A 20,334-nucleotide genomic window follows, 5' to 3' on the forward strand; every position below is an offset into this window, starting at 1 on the left:
AGAAAATATTTCAGTTTTTTGCATTTGTGTAAAAGCAGTAGTTATGATCATCAAATCATGCAAACAATTGTTGCATGAAACGATTTATGAAGGTTCCAGTACAAAGAAGTTCAAACTACTTTGACATGCTTGTGTGAGCACTGCCACCTGCAGGTCATCAGAGGAACTACAGATACAGTAACAGGAAGTGAAACACAGGAAGTGAAACACAGTTGACGAGTCGAACTGCAGCAAGATTTTATTCAAAAAAAGCATATGTCCCGGAATTAAAGATGCATATACTTACATGTGTAAATAATGTTCAAATACACAAAGTGGGAAAACAATGTGCTTCAGTAGCTGCAATGTCTTTATGCACATCGTGTGCACACATGGAAATGTCTTTAGGGTTGTGGGGGTTTTCACGGTTTAAGAACACATCTCCCCATTCATCCTGATTTGTTTTTCTTCACATCTCTCATTTAAAAGTTTCAAAAGCATGACCTCATCACTGTTTAAAATGGAAGACAGCTCCCCCCAGGTTCTCTCACCATCACCACATATCAATGAATTCATGAACAATGAAAGTAAAAAAAGAGGAAGAAAACAGACATCACTGCTGAAGCACTTGATCCATTAACACATCGCGGGATTAACTCTTTATTTTCTGATCCTCCCACTGAACTCACAATGCATCTTGCTCTCAAACTCCAGAGGAGCCTGTTCTGAATGTACGAGGTTTGTAGCCGCCCGGCTGGGAAAAAGGTATTTGAACGTATCGGGGTATCTGAAGATGGTTTGGGGGTATTTAAGACAGTACAGGTGGGAACTGTGATACTTCTGTCGAGGGGTACCTGCTGGCAGGAGGAAGAGGGGTGTATGAGAGGTAGGGCAGAGGGGGTGGGGTCTGTCTAGTTGGCTGCTTGGCGCCGTCCCTCTGGGACAAGCGAGGTGAAGAAGGTGCTGATGAAGGACCACGCGGTGGTAAAGAGGCTGGGCTCGGGGACGACGGCAGCATCAGCGGCGGCCTGGTCCTGGTTCTGGTCCTCGGGGCCTCCAGCTCCTTCCTCACCCCGGTCATCGTCGTCGTCGTCCATCCCGTCATCCATCAGGCGTTCCTGACACACAGATGGGCCGATACAGAAAATATTGATGATGTGATGCTACATAGATGCAATGTGATCATTACATTCATCAATTACCTTCATGTTTTGGTTTAATTTTCAGTAGTTAATCTCCAAAATTTGATTTTAATGACACTTGAGCCATGTCCTAAGAACAAATCTGTACCCGGATGCAGATCTGCTGTCTTTTACACAACTTGATACAGCGAATAGTCTGTTTGGGGTTTTTAAGATTATTTTTGCTTATATTTGACAGAGGACAGTGTAGAAATGGGGGAGAAAGAGAGATAGAGATAAAAAGGGTTATTACATGCTACAAAGCTCTCAAGGCCAGAATCGAACCCGCCATGTGCTGTAATCACCAGCTTTTTATCTTTACGCAGATCTATTAAAGATTTTATGTCGTCACTTGTCAACCGTAGAAATCTTACATAGAACAGTAGGTTCATGTAACAGCAGTCAGGAGCAACATGCTGGACCGATAGGTAAAAGCTGTTGGATGGTTGTTGCGGAGATTAAGAAAAGCAGCGATGTCGAGAGACGTCCTCCAGCTCACCATTTCCTGTATGTCCTGGTGTCTCTCCGCCGCCTCCTGAGGAGGCTGGAGGAGGTTCTGCTGCTCCTGCCTGAAGGGAAACCAACCAGCCTGATGCCTGGAGGGAAAAAAACACAAACATACTCTTCAACTTGGGTTTAAAGCTTTTATCTCACTTACATAGAAATGTTTTCAAATGTTTATTTTTTTAATCCCATGGAAAGATTTGTGAAAACTGACTGTGGCCATAAACACACATACAGTCAACTGAATATAAATTAAAGCAAATGTGAAAAATGAAAACAAGTGTGTGTCAAATATAAGTGTCTCACAGGTAGACGAGCAGCATGGCGCCGACCACCATGACGAAGCGGCTGAAGGAGGAGTAGAAGTAGACGATGCTGAGCAGCACGCCGGCGCGGGACACCGTGTACAACCAGTCCAGCCAATCGCGGTTGAGCTCGTCGTCGTTCAGCACCGCCCCGCCCTGCGCGTTCATCTGGATGTTGGGGTTGGCCGGCTGGTTCTCGGGCAGAGGGTTGGGGGCCGGGTTGGGCCCCAGCGGGGGTTGCACGGCCTCGTTGGGCTGGGCGGGTTGAAGGGGCGAGGGGGAGGGGGAGGAAGGCGGGGGGGTGCTGGGAGGCTGGGAGGCAGCTACTGCTGCTTGACTGATGAGGAGAAAACATTCAGATGTTTAGAAGAAAATACAACCAACTCAACTTCAGAGGAAGAAATAATGAGAAAAAGCTGAGTGTTGCTGCATTTACAGGACGTCATCGGCTGAAAGGGAACAATGAATCCCATACGCATTCATATTTATATGTAATGTATGAGTGGTATGTCAAAGTAGCTGTAATTAATCATATCTATGTAGTATAACATGCACATTTTCTCACTGTTATAATTCTTTTAAACAATGTAAAATGGCAGCAATTATAAAAAGATGAAATCTATATAAACAACCTTGACAGACACATCTTTTCAACTTACTATTGCATGTAGTAGTGGCGTGCATACATCTGCTGCCACCACAGCATCTGCATGGGCATGTACATGGGGTGGGGGGGCATGTTGGCAGGGAGGTCTCCTTGCAAAGGGACCTGGGCTCCGTCTGGCCTGTGGAGGAGCGCCATGTTTGTTATTACATACCTTTACACTGTGCACAAACACACACACAGGCTAATGACAACGTGTTCCGCCTCTTTAGTTTTCTCTTCATCATCCACATTGGAAATATATTTTACAATCGTCTGGTCCCGCAGTTCTGTTTCCAGTGTAATAAAACCCAACAAAAAAAACCACCAAGCTTCAGTACCGTAGAGCACAGCTGACAAACCACCGTAGTCCTATTTAAAGGAAAACACTGAAGCGCCAGTGAGAATGAGTCGTGCATCAGTTATACTGTGGAGGACCTGCTTACCACTGAGGGACTCCAGCGGGGCTCTGAGGGTTGTACTGGGGGACGCCGCCGCGATACCTCAGCCCGTCATGACTTCCTGGGACGGAAGAGGAAGAGGAGGAGGAGGCTGGCTGACTGGCATGGGAGGCGGAGCCGGCGGCATCTGAACTCTGAGGGACGAGATGTGAACACCAATCAGATGTTGAAATGAGCACGTTGCGGCATTTAAAAAATAATAAATACAAAGATAAGAGAGGAGGTTTTACAAAAGGTGTGTTTTGGGGACTGAACCTAAAGCGAGCTAGTACCAAACTGTTACAGCTCACTGGGGACGGACCAATCGAACTTTCACTCTCCTTAAACCTCAACTGAGGGCGTCCGCTGATACAGAGTACTGATCCAACACCATGTGCGCTCTTTTCCCCCAAATTTAAATTCCGTTACCCTCACTGTGTGGAGCTCGTTGGGATTATTTTCATCTGAAGTAACATGGAGTCAAGAATAGAAACTAAAAGCTGAGTCAGCAGCCCGCCGTGACTGAAGGAATGATGTTGACAAAGAAATGTGTTGAATGTGGATCTGTGACGTCACGGCCCAAACCTGATCCTTGTGATTGACAGGTCGCTGCGACAGCGTCGTCTGGTCGGCCGTGTTTTTGTCTTACAACTTTAACCCTTTCAGTGTTTTCAGCTCATGACAGCTAGTTGTAACAGGTTTGGTCGACTAAAAATACCGTGTTCAGCGTTCGCTTGTACTTAGCTCCACCCTCTTTTGTCACATCTGGCTGCAAAAAAACAAGATGGCGACGGCCAAAAGGGCAGTCTTCAAACCAGTGGGCGACGTCACATTGATTACAGCAACTTCTTATATACAGTTTGAGCCCTAGGGGAGAGTTGGTGTGTGCCGGTCTACTCACACTGGAGTCAGAAGCAGAAGAGCTGGCCATGTCGGGGCTCCGGGGCATGGGCGAGGCTGGGGGGCTGTGAGAGGTACACACTAGATGCATCATGTGGTATTCATCCTGCTGCGGGTCCACGAGTCAAGGATGTGGGAGGAAGAGAGAGGAGGAAGTGAGGGTAGCAACAGAGCAGAGCGATAAAACAAGAAAGAAAGAAAGAGAGAGAGAGAGAGGATTAAAGAGGAAATGGCCAGAATTCAGACACAATGCTCAGCCTTTGTCGGTAAAACACATCAGATCAGTGATTGTTTCCCAGGCAGCCTGTTTCAGTTCTCCCACAGCACACACACACATATAGTGTGTGTGTGCTGTGTGTTGTTTTTTCAAGCAAAGATGCCAAAGAATTGCTGGTCCAAGCTTCTCAAACAAGTAGGCTTGAGGCTTTTCTCTGTCAAACATTTTAAATGTAATATTTTACACTTTGACTTATAAACAGGCATTTTTCACGTTTTATAGACAAAATTATTAATTGCGAAAATTATCTGCAGCTTAAATAATCCTTAGTTGCAGCAGATGAAGAAAAAATTGAACATATATACATTTTAAAAAGGCTTTTTCAGACGGGGACAAATCCACCTGGGTGGGTTGCCAAACATTGCTCATACACTCACCTCATGCACACACACAGCCTTACCTTTCTGAGCACATCTCTGAGCTGTAGGTGGTCTTGAAGGAGCCTCCCTGAGTACACCAGCCGCTGGTCTTTGGACAGCTGCAACACAAACAGCATCGCATGGTGAGACAGAATGGACTGGTGGCGAAAACAGCGTGAAACGGTGAGAATACGTTTGTTTTTACTTAAAACAGGAAAGTGCCTTTAGGTCACTGTGTGACTGTCTCAGCCACCCCACTTTTCTTTTTCTTTACAGTGTAAACAGATATGGGCGACTAAAACCTCAAACGTCAACAAACGTTTCAAGTATCCCCACGGTCGAGGTTTAAGAAAACCCGGATGAGAAGTCCTTCAGGTGCTCAGGAAAAAATAAGGAAATTGACAAAATGGACCATTTGAGACTTTTCTCAACTTCTGTTTCGAAGGTCGAGCATGAACTCTCAGCAGAAACATTCAGCCTCTTCGATAAACAGACTGATGTTTGTCGCTGTGAGAGGGGAAGACCTTGTTGTGTGGAGTGTTAGAACACCAGAGGGTGACTGATTAGACACCTTCAGATGAGATTAGATTGCTGAGCTACACATTAGATTTTGAGGTTTACTAAAAGCACACGCAGTATGTACGATCATATTTTCTGTGCTTCCCGAGGACCTGCACTTATAAGTACTGTATAAGTACACTTGCCCATGATAAAAAAAACTACTGACAACTGGAGCGTAAAAAACTCATACAACTAGGTTTGTGTTCATGTGTGCTGAGCTTTCTCTTTTATCGTTTCTCTTCTTCTTTTGCAACACGACCTGATTAACTCGAGGAGCAAACTTTCACTTTTATTTTAACACACTTTGCTTTGCTCTAAATATCTGTTGTCTGTTTTTGGTCATGACAAAATGAAACAGAAACATTTGTAAAGATGTATTTTTCTTTTCCATTCTGCACGTCAGAAATCTGCTAAAAGTGAAATGCTGCAATGTTCTTATTTTTCTTTCTTCTTTTCGTGCTGCAAAGCGGTCAAAAGGTGCGAGCAGGCGGCTCGTTGTTCACACACCAACACAATGCACCTGTTAACACCCTCCACACACAGGATGAACACCGCAGCAGTGCATTTAGTCACATGATCGTGTGGAACTCTGTCGGAGGGAGTGGTTCAAAAAGGATCATTTTTCTCTCCACGCTGTAAAAAATAAAAAAGCGCAACTGACATAAAATCCAGGAAGCGTCTGTGCTCCGTGAAGTATGAAGAATACACCGGCAGACTTTTTTTTATTTCACGCTAACATTTTTAAAGAAATATGACAAATATTTATGAGAATTTAATGTTTTGTAAATATCTTTGGGAACTTTAAGACAAAAAAAAGACACTTGAAGCACTTTGTCTCTCTGGAATTGTGTTGCGTATGTTTTGTAGACCAAGGGGTTAATTAATTACTGGAAAATAAACGGCAATGGAAAACAAATAATTTAAATATTTGTCACTCGCAGCCCTATATTTATGTTTTGGTTCAGTTTATTTAAAGCACATTTAGTTCTATGTCCACCCTAAGATCATTATACACTTTTAGGAGTCACTCCTGGTCCACGAGTCAGCTTAAACTCAAGACTTAATTTGAAGAAAACATCAAACATGGGAGCGACTTACCGGCTTGCTGGGGTACACGTTGGAGATGTGACTCTTCAGCCGCTCCACAGTCCAGTTGAGGAAGCAGTTAATGGTCTGGTCGTCATACTTCTGGTTGGGGGCCTTGAGGACCAGGGTTACAGGACTATCAACTGCCCAGGAGTCCATGGCTCATATTACTAGCAGGGTGGGCTCTGAAGAACCTGAGCGAATTGTGTCACAACTCAGGACACACCTGAGGAGGAAGCTGCCTCAAACCCGCTCCATTCTGGGGCTCAGTTGAAACACACCTAAAGCTGTCTCTGGTGGTGGTGGTGGGGGGGCAGTGTGGTTCCCCCTCTACAACATTTGCCTCATCTGTTGGGTAAGTTGGTGGTTTCCGACTGTATTGATGGGAATTCTTCTGTGGTGATCGTCGTTGGATTTCTAGGTGGTAGAAAAATATGACGAAAAGTCTCTTTGAGGGGAAATAAGTCTTTCAAACATTATATATCTGGTTGTATAGATTTAACTATTATTTGAATAAGTTATTTTTACTGCAATCATATACGTAAAATGTTTTGAATGTCTTGTCTCCGGTTTTATACCATGGTCTTAGCGACATCTTATTTCAGCCATATTTGTTAAAGCTGAATTAATAAAAAAGCGTTCGTTTAGTCACTTTAGAGGCTGTAGTATTGTACTACGTTATAATGAAAGGTGGATTATATTATGTATAAGACTAAATATTAGAGACACATACATGCAGGATAACTTTTGGGCTGCTGTGTCTTAGCTGGTTAGTTGACTCATGGGACGTTTTAGTTTATTAGTCCTTTTTCATGCTTTATTTCTAAGAAACGTATGAGCACATCTCGGGTAAACCAAGCTTTAAAGTGGTGCTTCAGGCACATTAATAGAGCGGGGTTATTGTTGCACCAAGAGTCTGATATGGTATGATATGAGTCGTAGGACTCCCATCACCACAAATTAATCTGTACATCTTGAATGCCTTTGTCGAAACAATTACCATCAATATATTACATCTATGTTGCGTTGGAACCCTGGTCCGGTTTAAACTGGCTCCGGTGACCAGCTGGTTCTGCAGGTACCTGGTCCCAGGAATGATCTTGAAAGACTGCTTTTAGTGCGAGTGTAGCAGACTCACTGAATCGCTTACATGACGTAACATGACCTACAGCTGAATACCGTTCCATCAATTTGGATGCTTTAGGATTTTACATAATGGCCGTCCACTTTTGGCCTTTAACTGTTTTTAACTAATTTAATATTTCACATTTCTATTGTATTTAGTAATAGATTGAGTGTAAGGGGATTACAAGACAAGTGGAGACAAGTACACATAAACAGCAAAAAGAGATTATACAAAGCAAGATAAGGAAAATGACAAAAACAAACAAAGGAACACAAGCAAACTGAGGGAAACAACATTGGTTCAGACTGATGAGTCCATGGTAATAGTTTGCTTATTGATAGAATGATGTCTTTGTTTATGCTTGGAAATTGATTTTCTGACCCTGAAATAAGGTATTTAAATATCTCTCTCACACACACACACAGTCTGTATTTTAAAGGCAAGAGAACCATTGAAGCATGAAGACAGAAGCTAACCGCCATCGCGAGTTTCACTTCACACTTTCTGACACCTGCTACGTTGCGTCATCTTACAGTAAAAACTGTCAAACAATTAACTAACTACTAACCACCGGGATAATTCACTCCCGAGTCAAGCTAACCCGGGTTATCCGCTGCCAAAACCAACAAATAAAATCACGAAAGTAGCTTTAGGTGACTCCTGTAACGGCTCGGGTTATATCTTGACCCGTCTTTGAAACCAGGGTAACAGGGTTAGCTTGTTAGCTTGTAGGCTAACGTTAGCTTCGCTGTTGCTTGCTGGGAAAAAAAACCCCAATCTGTAAAACAGTTGACGGCGGTGACAGCACGTTTAACTTAACGAACAGACGCCATGTTACCGACATCAGAAAAAAGCTTTTATTTTCTTTTATTCCCCCTCACTGTACCTGTTTATTACTCCGGTGGTTCCGTCGTCTCTTCGTCCCAGCTCGGCTCGCCTTGTCGACTTGTTGTTGTAATAATGTCGGATGTGTGTGAGAGAGAGAGACCGGAAGCCACGTCATCGGCCACAACACAACAGCTGATCCGGGACAACAGATCCGGTTCAGAAACCAGAAGGACCAGTCGAGGAAGTAGTCAGATGATCCCTCCTCTGTTTGGTTAATAAATTACTTCAGATTAGTTTCCTCCTCACTTAAATAAAGCAAGACAGATTTGAAAATAACTTATTATTTTTGATTTATGCCTCTTATTACTCCTCTTTTTGACTAAAAATCCCTCACAGACTCTCACACTAAACCATTTAACAGGTGATGTCACCAAGTCTCTGAGGGTTCAGGGTTTAAGGCCTTAGGGGGTACATTGGGATTGGGCCAGCATGTTTTTCTGGCTATTCTGACCCACAATCTTTAGCGAGGCAGGTACATAGGCAAGAGGGTCACAGTTCAAGGTGCCATGTTATGAGGAAGTAGTATGTCCCAATTGAATAAATACTGCGTGAAACAGGACGCACTTTCTAAGGGCAGCTGCAGCTGCAAGTAAAAAAGAAAAAGTATGTTATTTGGAACGCAGCTCCTTTTAGCACACACAGCGTCCAACCACGTGTCCAAGCCCCGAAGGTCTCCATCAGTTATGATCAGAGGGACCACGCGCTGCTGTTGATGCACTCCAGACCAGCAGGTGGCAGCAGTGTTCATTTAGCTGTCTTTACTCTATGCCTGCAGCTTTAAGCGTCACACGTAAGGCTGTGGAGAATACTTCCTCTTATCTGACATAAAGCAGGAAGTAAAAATACAGCGTTGTGTTTCTGCAGCGTTTTGGCATATTTCAGACACAGTCATTGTTACATAGTTACAATGTATACGTCACAGCAGCCTCCACTGAATGTGTGAGAAGGAAACATGAATAAAGACTGTTTTTATTTCTGTCTGGATGCCAAAACTTGATAATTTCTGCGTGAGGTAAGCGATACACTGTAAGATACTGCAGTGACCAGCAGCAACAACAGCGAGAGGATCTATGTGTCAGTATTTAGCATATTTTGAGTAAAAGATCTGTGAGCAGCAAAAAAATGTACTTAAAAATATAAAAGTATTGATTGTGCAGTAGTTTGTAGTAGTTCTCAGTGTTTTGCTATAATATAGGATATTTCTAGATTCATATTACTGCTGCATGAAAAGTAATTTTGTCAGAAGAACGATGAACTTTACAGCTGATCAAAGAGGCTTATTAAGAGTTTATGAAGTAGCTTTCTCATCACACTTCATCCTTCAGTTCATAAGGAAAAAAAATCGAATCAAAAATCAACACATCTGGAGATGCAAGGTTTTCAGTGAACAGGTAGAGGATTACAATTGTATTCTGAAAAGTAACTCAAGCTGTCAGACAAAGGAAGTGAAGTAAAAAGTACAGCATTTGCCTCAGAGATGTAGTGGAGTAGAAGTATAAAGCTGCACAGAATGGAAATACACGAGTAAAGTACAAGTACATTGAATTTGTACTTGATTCACTTAACACGTCTCCTCTTTGCTCTTCAGCTCCGACTGGAAATGAAACCGGAGCACCAGGATCTCATCCTGCGGGCGTGCGCTGCGTCATCGCTGCGCGTCGGTGCGACGATCCAGACGCTGTGGAGCGGCTACGGGGAGATAGTCAGGCTGCACCTGGAGGGCTGCGACCGGCCGTCTGTGGTCGTCAAGCACGTCAAGTTTCCGGAGGAGGCCGAGCACCCCGGCGGCTGGAACACCGATTGCTCCCACACGCGTAAAGTGAGATCCTACCAGGTGGAGACGCACTGGTACCAGAACTATTCCACCGATAGGAGCTGTCGGACTCCTGCCTGCCTGGCTGCTTCTTCCCATGGAGACGAGATGTTGATGGTGCTGGAGGATCTGGACGTGGCGGGTTATGATCAGAGAAGGTATACGAGCACAGATTAGGTGTGAACCACTGGACAGTCTGGAGCTCTGCTGAGTTTAGTGCATCACATGAGTGGACAGAGCCACCAAAAAGTCTGTGAAAGTTTCATGTATTTTTCATTTCATAATTTTATTCAGTCACTTATGTGTGAAATATATTTTTGTTCGCTGAAATGGTCATAATTACCATATTAATTCTTGAGTTAAGGCTGAAACATCCTACATACTGAAAACATTTGTCAGTTTTAAGACTTGTTTTCCATGTCTTTCAAGGCATGGAGAAGAGGAAGACATTCCATGCCGGATGAATAACAGTTTGTTGTTTGTCTTCATAGGACCAGCGTGAAGGACAGAGAAATAAAGGCTTGTCTCAGCTGGCTTGCCCACTTCCATGCTCTCTTCCTGGGCGTGACACCAGAGGGCCTGTGGCCTGTCGGCACCTACTGGCACCTGGAGACCCGTCCGGACGAGCTGGAGGCCATGGACGACGCCGAGCTCAAAGCAGCAGCCGGCGACATCGACAAGAAACTCAACGAGTGTCTCTTCAAGACCGTCGTTCACGGAGACGCCAAGTTAGCCAACTTCTGTTTTTCGCAGAGCGGAGGGGACGTGGCGGCTGTGGACTTCCAGTATGTGGGAGGGGGCTGCGGGATGAAAGATGTTGTGTATTTCTTAGGAAGCTGCATGGAGGAGAGGGAGTGTGAGAAGAGGGTACCGGGCCTGCTGGACTTCTATTTCACCGAGTTAAAGCAAGCGGTGAAGAAAGATGTGGACGTCGTTGCCCTGGAGAAAGAGTGGCGGGAGATGTTTGCGTTCGCATGGACAGACTTTCATCGCTTTCTGCTGGGATGGATGCCCGGACACCGGAAGATCAACCGGTACAGTAAACAGTTGACGAAGGAGGTCCTCCGCAAACTGAAACTGTAAACAAAATAACTTTTTACCTTCAGAGAAGTGAGCGTGTGGCTGAGAGGAGACCGGTTTGAAACTGAAAATCTGTTTATGTAAAACATTAAATCAGCCACAAACACCTGTGTACAGAGAAGCATGCAAACCGTTTCCGGAAAAATAAAGTTCTAAAGAGTTAGAAAATGCTCTGGCTTTTCTTTCCTACACTGCAGCTCTGTGAAGTCCTTTCTGACTTGGCCTCGTGCATCCACACATTTTGTGTCATTATGTGAAGTTAAAATGATAATGCTGGGAGCAGAAGGTATTTCAATACCGCTGGACGGTTTAGCAGTAGAATAAAACATAAAGATAAAGAAATCAGGAATAAAATTAGAAGAAAAGATTTACCAAACGATTGTTAGTTATAAAAATGTTCCATTGGTGCGATCATTTTCTAGTAATATCTATCTATCTATCTATCTATCTATCTATCTATCTATCTATCTATCTATCTATCTATCTAGAGATATATATATATATATATATAGAGATATATATATATATATATATATATATATATAGAGATATATCTATATATAGATATATCTATATATATATATATATATATATATATATATATATATATATATATATATATATATAGATATATATAGATATATATCTATATATATATAGATAGATAGATATAGATATATCTATATATATATCTATATATATATATATAGATATATATATATAGAGAGAGAGAGATCTTTGTCACATTTGGAGGCATATTAATAGCTTTATAGTCATAACTAGGCGGTGTCTTTGTATATTCTGACTTATGAATAAATAAGTAGTTTGATTATTACTCAAAAAAATTTGAAGTATGTTTTTTTTTCTGTAACTTAGTACACCCCTGCGAACACGTATGCAGTGGTACATTCCAAATTACAGCTAGCTCCATGCTCGAGCGCCAGCTAGACTGCCAGTACCACTGAAAGCCTTCTTTTGACCAACAACATCGCATTTTATTTGTGCCGTTACAGCCTAATTTCTACATATTGACCACCAACATGTCCACACCTAAGAAGGGAGACTTGTCTCCAAGCGAGAAGGAGTTGTTTGAGGTTATCACTGCAGGTAAGCCTCTTCGGCTAATGCTAATCCCTCTAGAACCCCCACACAGGGAGCTAGCTCTTGTTAGCTTGTATGCTAACGTTAGCCAGTTTATATTGCGATAACTTCTGATAGCTTGAAGCCCACCACTGTGAACTTAACTTGTATCCACATGCCTGTTTTTCTTGCTGTAGAGTCATTAAAGTGTGTATTTTGTGACGGTAACATTATGACAGACGAGTTGATGACTAAAACGTTTAAGAATCTCAGAAAATAAACTGCATAAACAGCTTGGTGTTTGTATTTATAATACAATAATACTTTGTATGCACTTAGGAAATGTTCAAGAGGCCTCGAGGCTGCTGGGCTGTAAGGATGTTCGCGTCAACTGCTTGGATGAGGTAACTCTTAAAGCACGTGGACACATTAGATGACAACATTCATTTCTCCTACTTTACATGTTTCAAGTATTTGTCTGGTGCACAACAATTACAATCGTTGACCTCAGGCTTCCTCCAACAATGCTCATAAAATGTTCATCCTACAGCAACGATGCATCACTTACACTGAGCGTTTTATCCTCACATAAATGTAACTACATTCATACCGTCTGTTTTATTATAACGTTCTCATATTGTCCTGCACCGAACAAGCTTTTATAAAGTGAGTCTTGTGTTAATTCTTAGCAACAACATTAGCTTTCATCTGTGACTCGAATGTAGTCGTTCGTGCAAAAGGGTCAAATGTAGGCGAGAGAACATCATAAGATCCTTGAGCTCTTCCTTTGTTCAGGGACATATGTGTGGGACAAGAGGACTCACGAGTCAGCACTCTGAAGGGCTTTATAGGACGCCCTTCATGTCCGCCTGTCACGATCAGGTGTTTGAAACAGATGTTCTGTTAAGTAGCTGAAGGTGTGGCAGTCTATTGAGTACTTGTTGTTATTTTCCTGTTTGCATAAGAGCAGGGCTATACCTTCATGTCTAAACGTTTTGGAAAGATTGAAAGAAAACAACAACTCAAAGTCAGAATGCAAAAATAAAGAGGACAAAGTTGAAAGCTCAGTTTAAAGTTCGGTCTCACATTATCCTTAATGATCCAGGTGATGCATGTAAAGGTGACGCATTGGATCTGCAGAATTTAACATGCCAAAGCTCATTCAGTCAATGGAGAGCCGGAGAAAGGGAAAGCAGCTCTTGTATGTTACATTATTTAGTATTTTATTTCTTAATTATTAACCGGTTAGTGGGTGTCGGGCTATCAAAAGCGGAATTAACCAAAACTGACATCCCTACACTCGATTAAACTGCACACATTTAAATCTCGGGTTCCAGCTTCTCCAGTGTGAGGTTTGCTGCTGCCTTCTATTTTATATAATATCTTCAACAAACTGATTATCTTTAGGTTCTTTTTTTGTGAGACACAAGACATCTGATGCCACCACCATTGAAAGGGAGAAATTTAACAATGCGATTAATAGTCAGCAAATTAATGACAAATGAAAGCGATTTGTCAGAAGCAGCCTTACTGCTGTAAATCCTTTAAACCAGAGGTCTTCATCAAACGGGAATATTTAAACCTCACAGGACGTACAACAGGTGGTGGGGGGGGGGGGGGTCGTTAGGGCAACACAGACTGGGATAACAAAAATAAAATATGCTAAATAACGATGAGTTTAAACTCCTTGTAGTTATTTATTTTATGATAGAAAGGGGAGATGTTTGTCAATGTTTTTAATTTGTGATTTCATAAAGACATTTATATCCATGATTAAACTCTTCTTTGTAGGAACTTTGTTCATATTTTATGAAAAGTGAAATTGTTCATGTAAAGTGTGTCTCTGAGCTCTGTTTTGTTCTGGTCCACAGTACGGGATGACCCCTCTCATGCACGCTGCTTACAAAGGGAAAGCCGACATGTGCAAGTTGCTGCTGCAACACGGAGCGGACGTGAACTGCAACGAACACGAGCACGGATACACGGCGCTGATGTTTGCGGGCCTGTCAGGTTGGAGCCGATCGCCTGATTTAAAAATCTCATCTCTGTTGTTTCTTTGTGAAAGTCCCCCCCCCCCCCCCCCCCCCCCCCCCCAGTGCCTGTTGTGACTCCTCCTCCATCTGTGGCTGCAGGTAAGACCGACATCACGTGGATGATGCTGGACGCCGGGGCGGAAACAGACGTGGTCAACTCGGTAGGAAGGACCGCCGCACAGATGGCCGCCTTTGTCGGTACGTCTGTTTGTGAGGTGATCGGTGTTGTTGAGCCTTGTATCGTAACGCACGCACACAGCACTTCTGTGTCATTCAGCATTAAGGACAAACTTCAAACTTAATACACAACATAGGGCCTCTTGCATCACACCACCCGGCTGAATGTGCTGACCACATCAAACACATTTGGATAAAAAAAGTCTTGTTTGGCTCCAGCTGGTCTGAAGGTTGTGAAATGCTGCAAGTAGGAAGTCGACAATTTTGAGTCGGCAGTCACAACTTCAATCACCACAGCAACATTAGCTGAAGAGTGTAGAAAGCAAGCATCTTTAAATCCACAGCCAGAGAATCCTGTGGGGAAATATTTCTGAAAATCTAATTCAAGACATTTCAAGTATCAGCGGTAACCCTGTTAAAAGCAGCTAGCACCGCAAAGAAGCACAAATCAACGTAATGGAGACGGCAGCTACAACGTTGTTACGGCATCTTTCACGACACTCCATGAAACACGACGTAAAGTAAGACGTGAGGAAAAGGATTTGTTTCTGTCGACAAAGTCCACTTGAATCACCGTTCCGTTAGACTTTTCCCCCGTCGGAGGTCATTTTTTACAATGTGCTGCAGCTAAAGAGCCGAGCTTTGTTTGCACCGACTCAAACTGTGATTCCAGTGTTGCATTTGAACCGCTTGTAACCTGCTCTGTTTAATACATAAACATGTGACCGTCTCCTCTTTTTCCCTCTGCAGGGCAACACGACTGTGTCACGGTGATCAACAACTTCTTCTCCCGGGCCAGACTGGATTACTACACCAAGTCTCAGGGCTTGGAGAAGGAACCCAAGCTGCCGTCCAAACTGGCCGGACCCCTCCACAAGGTCATCATGAGCACCAACCTGAACCCCGTCAAGGTAGGACACCGCTGGACAGGGAGGAGTGGTTTAATAGCAATTGTGCGAATAATATTGGTAATACCTTTATTCGTATGCAGCACCTTTTACAAAGTGCTTAGGCAGACAAAGCAAAGGCAATAAAACAGAAAGCAAGATGGACTACGGTACAAATGTAAACACAGATTAAACTGTTTCGTAGATGACTCAATAAAACAAATCGATACAATAAGAACACAAAACAAATAAACACGTAATCGGAGAACGAATCAGCTGCTGCAGTGATTTAAGACCAGCATGCTTTAGGGCTTGAATCTTGCATCACGCACAAGAGCACTGAATGAGGCTCCACGTGTGCCCAAAATACACGACCACTTTGTACAGTAATGCCTCCTGTTCAGGCTAAAAGGGGAACTCCACTGATTTTACACATCAAGTGTGTTTATAAGTCTGGGGGATCAACTTCCAGACTGGAAGTTGATGAGTGTCTCCTGTGTCTTGCAGATGGTGATGCTGGTGAAGGAGAACCCTCTGGTGGCCGAGGTGGAGGCTCTGGAGAAATGCCGCCGGGTGATGGAGCTCATCTGTGAGAAGTGCATCAAGCAGCAGGACATGAACGAGGTGCTGGCCATGAAGATGCACTACATCAGCTGCGTGCTGGGGAAGTGTGCGTCCTTCCTCAAGGGCCGCGAGGACAAGCTGGACGGCCTCATCAAGAGGTGAGGCCGGTGTTTACCGTCTCATTTAAGGAGGCCAAAAAGCCAAATTGGGTGATGTTATGATGCCGGTTTCAGTTTCCAACTTCAAGACTCAACGGAGAGGAGCCTGACTGGAGCTGTGTCTGTTCCAACAGACACGAACTTTACATTTCTTTGATCATCAGTTGTCGTGTGATTTGCGTTTCCGTTCTAAAAGTTGAGCTCCTTGGTTCCCCGTCCTGCAGCTTGCTGAAGGGTCGGGACAGAGACGGCTTCCCCGTGTACCAAGAGAAGTTCCTCAGAGAGTGCATCCGCAAGTTCCCGTACTGTGACGCCACTCTGCTGCAGCAGCTGGTGCGGAGCATCGCCCCCGTGGAGATCGTGAGTCTGGATGAGCGTTAATCCAGCATTTAGCTGCTCCTCAGTACATCACAGTAGAGCTGAAGCATGTGCTTCGGCTGCGTCTCATCTCGATGTAAAGGTTCTGTGTTGGTGTCTTGTTGTGCGATGCCTGATCGGGTTTTCTTTCTGTGCTTGCAGGGTAACGACCCCACAGCTCTGTCGGTGCTGACTCAGGCCATCACCGGTCAGGTCGGCTTCATGGACGCAGAGTTTTGTACCTCGTGTGGCGAGAAGGGCGCCGAGAAGAGATGCTCCGTCTGCAAGATGGTGAGTGTCAAAACGACAAACTTATCAATTTACATCTTTCCTTCGTGTGTAAAGAGTGTTTGGCGTTTTACTGCGTGTGGCTTTTAACTATGACGTTGCACGTTTAAATGAAGTCGCCTCTATTTGTCTCGGGCGTTAGGTGATCTACTGCGGCCAGGCCTGTCAGAAGATGCACTGGTTCACCCACAAGAAAGTTTGCAAGACGCTCCAAGAGCAGAGAGAGGAGCAGGAGGCCGAGTCAGCCACGCTGAGGCTGCAGCAGAGCAAAGGTACGTCTGTCTCAAACGTGACGCACAAGAAAAGATGAATTGTTTTAGACTGGAAATACAAAATGTAAATAAGTAATAAATACATATGTAGGACTCAGTATTTTTGTTTTGTCGAAGAAATTCAGAAAATGGTCGTTATTTCTTCCATTATGAGGGAAAATAGAAAGATAGATATTAGATTTTGAAAATCGTAATCTGTAATTAACCAGTGCATGAAAAAGCAATTTGCTGGATGTTAATGTCTCGCCTTAAACCAACATGACAGAACATGAAAACTGTTGACGGTCGCCCTCGGATCACAGATGTCTTGTTTCTGTATTTATATTCTGTGTTTCTGCACGTTCAAACTAAACTGTGTCGTCTCTGTGTTTCAGGGGAGAGTGAAGCTGTGCAGGAGGCCTCAGACTCCGTGCAGGAGGCCTCAGACTCCGTGCAGGAGGCCTCAGACTCCGTGCAGGAGGCCTCAGACTCCGTGCAGGAGGCCTCAGACTCCGTGCACGAGCTCTCGATGGAGCCCAACAGCGAGGCCCCTCCCTCAGAAACCTCAAACCCTTCTCCAATCCCGGCTGCTGACAACTGAGAGAGAGAGAGAGAGAGAGAGCTGACTGGCAAGCCAGACGGAGACGAGAACCCATATTTATTATCCACCTGAGACTGTCTCAAAGGTCCGAGGCCACGGCGGTCATCTCTTTATTTTACATGTTCAATTTTCCAGATGATTTTATTATATGTGAATGTGAAGAATTGCCGTGTTTGTGGTAGAGGTCTCTGGGGGGGCATGTGAAGAGCTGATGGTTCACATCGATGATGGAACGTAACTTTTGCCTTAAGAAACTGTAGCAACCTGTGCAGGAAAGACGTGACTGTGTAGCCAATCAGAGCAGCGGCTTGTTTGCTCCGTACTTGATTTGTTATTGGGACGTGAACGTCATAGCAGACTGTTAGCGGCAGGCAAGGCTGCGCAATATTCACCAAACATGTATATTTTTGAAACATAAACATGAATTGAATTACAGTGTTTCCTGATAGATGACAATAATGCTCGTGCTTTTCTTAGTTGTGTTGTCGCGACTGGTTTTGTTTCACCTATTGTACCGTTTAATCAGCTGGTTTAACTGTAACTTTAGTTTGAGCTTTGTTGGGCTTCACTGTTGAGCTTTCTGTTGTATTGCCTTTGCTGCTTTCTCTGTCAAAGCACTTTGTAAACACGGTTTTTAAAGGTGCTATGAATAAAGTTATTATTATTATCATGATTTTCCTAAGTGTTTTTTTTTTTCCCCTCAAAATGCAACATCATTGGTTGATGGAGCCTCGTTGTGTACGGCACAAGAACACCAACATTCTAGTGGTGTGCGTTCCTTTATTGTGCAGCCTGTACGGACAGATGTTTGATGTTTGTCCTGAACACACTGATCATCTCCAAAATGTCAAACAACTTGAGCTCAATCACATTCAATAAAGACCAGCTTGTTTTTGCAATCGACCAGGTTGCTGAACAGGTGGGTGAAAGTAGAATCTTTTTGGGTTTGTTTTCTGTTTATTGGCAGTTGTTTGTGATTACTTCTGTTTTTGTTTTCATTTATTTTCTAGTTAGAGACGCTGCCTTGGTGTTTTGTTTCTGTTGCTTAAAATAGTTTGTGATGCCGATCTGAGCGCATGGTCTGTGAAATCCTCCTGCCCACTCAACCAGCTGTCACTGGTTGCTCCACACAGTTAGACTTGGACCAATAAAAGAGTTATATTTTCATAACACTGCTTCCTGTGTGTACGTGCCTTTACGGTGTTTTGAACCGGGTTTCTGTGGTAACTGGGTGCTACATTACAGTAGGAAGATGCACTGAAGTGTGGAACTCAATTCTCCTAATATCAGTTGTCTGATAACCGCCAACAATTGCTACAGTTTAGTTTTTTTATATTTGTTTCCATTCCAGCCAGTTTCCTATTATTTATCCCTGTTAATAGATGATGTATCCATTACATTGATGTTAATATTGGTGACATTAGAGATGTTACACACAAAAAATATTTTTTTTGAATCAAAACACCTATTTGCAGAATAGCACACTTTAAAACGTTTGATAAGTCACTTGTAATGTATACATGACGGTAGTTATAGGATTATAGTGTACTACAGAGTAACAGCAATGTGCATACTTATTTCCTCAGTTTTTCATTGTTTTGTTAGCATCTACCACAGAGACTCCTCCCTGTGCTGTATTTATGGTGAGAAGAAGAAATCACAGATTACAAAGTGACAGAAGCTACAAAAACTCTTTTTTTAAAATCTGGGGTTTGAAAAGTGTTTGAGACGAAGCCGTCTACCTCCATCACCTCCATTGTCACCTTTTGGATTCTCACACATGTTGCCTGTTCTCTCATGAATATTTATTTTCTCCTGTGCATTGATTGTGGAACATGTACATGTTTTTACTATAACATTTGGTGCAGATTAAATGACTATCATTGATCTGCAGGGAAGGCACATATCCAGCAGAGGACAATGTTTTACCAAAATTAAATATGAACAGACAAACGAAGTCAATCTATTTTAGTTTGCAGCTTCATTTATTCACATTGTGGTTCCTAATAATGTGCAATGGACTCCCAGAATAAGTTATCTTCCTCCTCACTGTCGGTACATTTACTGAAGGACTGAATTTAATGTCATTTTATTTTACTTTGAGTTTGGGGAACTTTTCTACCTTTTTTCAGCTACATTTCAGAGGGAAATAACGTAGTTTTGTCTTTCATAACTTGTAACAGCTGTAGTAACTTGTCACTACTTTGAGTTCAACATAACGATGAATACACTCAATCCCATTCTCTCCGAGAGGTGAGCAGATACACTCTTATGTCTGTGAGAACGGAGCCAAAACAGGAACACAAGTAGCTCAGTTCAAAGACTGGAACTTTAAAAAACATTGTGACTTTACACTAAAAGATATTTCTCTCCATCAACCAACCTCTACAACATCTGGAGGAGCATGTAAATATATCATTTTTGCAAATAAATTGTATTGATTTGAGCATGATACTGTGGGTCATTCTTGACCTTAGAATTGGCACCTGGTGCAGAATTCCCTCAACTCAAAGTCCACCTACTGGCTTTTTTGGGGAAGTTTTTAGTCAGCTGCCTCTATCAGCTAACGGAAACCATTTAGGAGCAATACCACAGTGTAAAAAATACTCTGTTACAAGCAAAAGTACTGCATTTAAAATATCCTTAAAGGTGCAGTGCGTAGATTTGGCATATTTTATTTTTGCAAACAACTGGAACTTCTCCCATGAATCGAGTGAGAAGTAGAACTTTGGTGGCCGATGTGAAAACGTGAATGTCCCTCTCTGGAGCCAGAGTTTGTTTTGTCCGTTCTGGGCT

At 43.1% G+C, this 20,334-nt stretch overlaps 3 protein-coding genes across 3 annotated transcripts; 2 read left to right on the forward strand and 1 right to left on the reverse strand.

Annotated features, from left to right (window-relative positions):
• Positions 1–220: 220 nt before the first annotated feature.
• Positions 221–8,335, reverse strand: herpud2 (HERPUD family member 2). The gene is made up of 9 exons (XM_079275075.1): positions 8,248–8,335; positions 6,248–6,652; positions 4,630–4,707; positions 3,954–4,061; positions 3,059–3,207; positions 2,629–2,754; positions 1,971–2,306; positions 1,660–1,756; positions 221–1,097 (listed from the first exon to the last, which is right to left on the reverse strand). Exons 2-9 carry the CDS (start codon positions 6,392–6,394, stop codon positions 891–893), a joined length of 1,248 nt encoding a protein of 415 aa, XP_079131201.1. The 5' UTR covers positions 6,395–6,652; positions 8,248–8,335; the 3' UTR covers positions 221–890.
• A 756-nt stretch (positions 8,336–9,091) lies between these two features.
• On the forward strand, positions 9,092–11,296 carry pkdc (protein kinase-like domain containing). Its single transcript, XM_079276032.1, has 3 exons — positions 9,092–9,261; positions 9,838–10,220; positions 10,554–11,296. The coding sequence occupies exons 2-3, from the start codon at positions 9,850–9,852 to the stop codon at positions 11,143–11,145; spliced, it is 963 nt and encodes a 320-aa protein (XP_079132158.1). The 5' UTR covers positions 9,092–9,261; positions 9,838–9,849; the 3' UTR covers positions 11,146–11,296.
• A 771-nt stretch (positions 11,297–12,067) lies between these two features.
• On the forward strand, positions 12,068–18,205 carry ankmy2a (ankyrin repeat and MYND domain containing 2a). Its single transcript, XM_079274815.1, has 10 exons — positions 12,068–12,249; positions 12,562–12,626; positions 14,094–14,232; positions 14,355–14,453; positions 15,183–15,343; positions 15,827–16,041; positions 16,266–16,401; positions 16,561–16,689; positions 16,829–16,958; positions 17,333–18,205. Exons 1-10 carry the CDS (start codon positions 12,183–12,185, stop codon positions 17,536–17,538), a joined length of 1,347 nt encoding a protein of 448 aa, XP_079130941.1. The 5' UTR covers positions 12,068–12,182; the 3' UTR covers positions 17,539–18,205.
• The last annotated feature ends 2,129 nt before the right edge of the window (positions 18,206–20,334 follow it).

This window comes from Melanostigma gelatinosum (assembly GCF_949748355.1).
Source record: "Melanostigma gelatinosum genome assembly, chromosome: 9".
NCBI lineage: Eukaryota > Metazoa > Chordata > Actinopteri > Perciformes > Zoarcidae > Melanostigma > Melanostigma gelatinosum.

Bases quoted from the DNA above. Each gene is read 5' to 3' on its own strand.
- herpud2 (XM_079275075.1), bottom strand. From the start codon at position 6,394: ATGGACTCCTGGGCAGTTGATAGTCCTGTAACCCTGGTCCTCAAGGCC. The intron at 1,757-1,970 runs GTGAGACACTTA...TTTTCCCTCCAG, and splicing joins GCCATGCTGCTCGTCTACCT to GCATCAGGCTGGTTGGTTTC. The intron at 1,098-1,659 runs GTGAGCTGGAGG...TCTGTGTGTCAG, and splicing joins ACCAGGACATACAGGAAATG to GAACGCCTGATGGATGACGG.
- pkdc (XM_079276032.1), top strand. From the start codon at position 9,850: ATGAAACCGGAGCACCAGGATCTCATCCTGCGGGCGTGCGCTGCGTCA. The intron at 10,221-10,553 runs GTATACGAGCAC...TTGTCTTCATAG, and splicing joins GCGGGTTATGATCAGAGAAG to GACCAGCGTGAAGGACAGAG.
- ankmy2a (XM_079274815.1), top strand. From the start codon at position 12,183: ATGTCCACACCTAAGAAGGGAGACTTGTCTCCAAGCGAGAAGGAGTTG. The intron at 14,233-14,354 runs GTTGGAGCCGAT...CTGTGGCTGCAG, and splicing joins GATGTTTGCGGGCCTGTCAG to GTAAGACCGACATCACGTGG. The intron at 16,402-16,560 runs GTGAGTCTGGAT...CTGTGCTTGCAG, and splicing joins GCATCGCCCCCGTGGAGATC to GGTAACGACCCCACAGCTCT.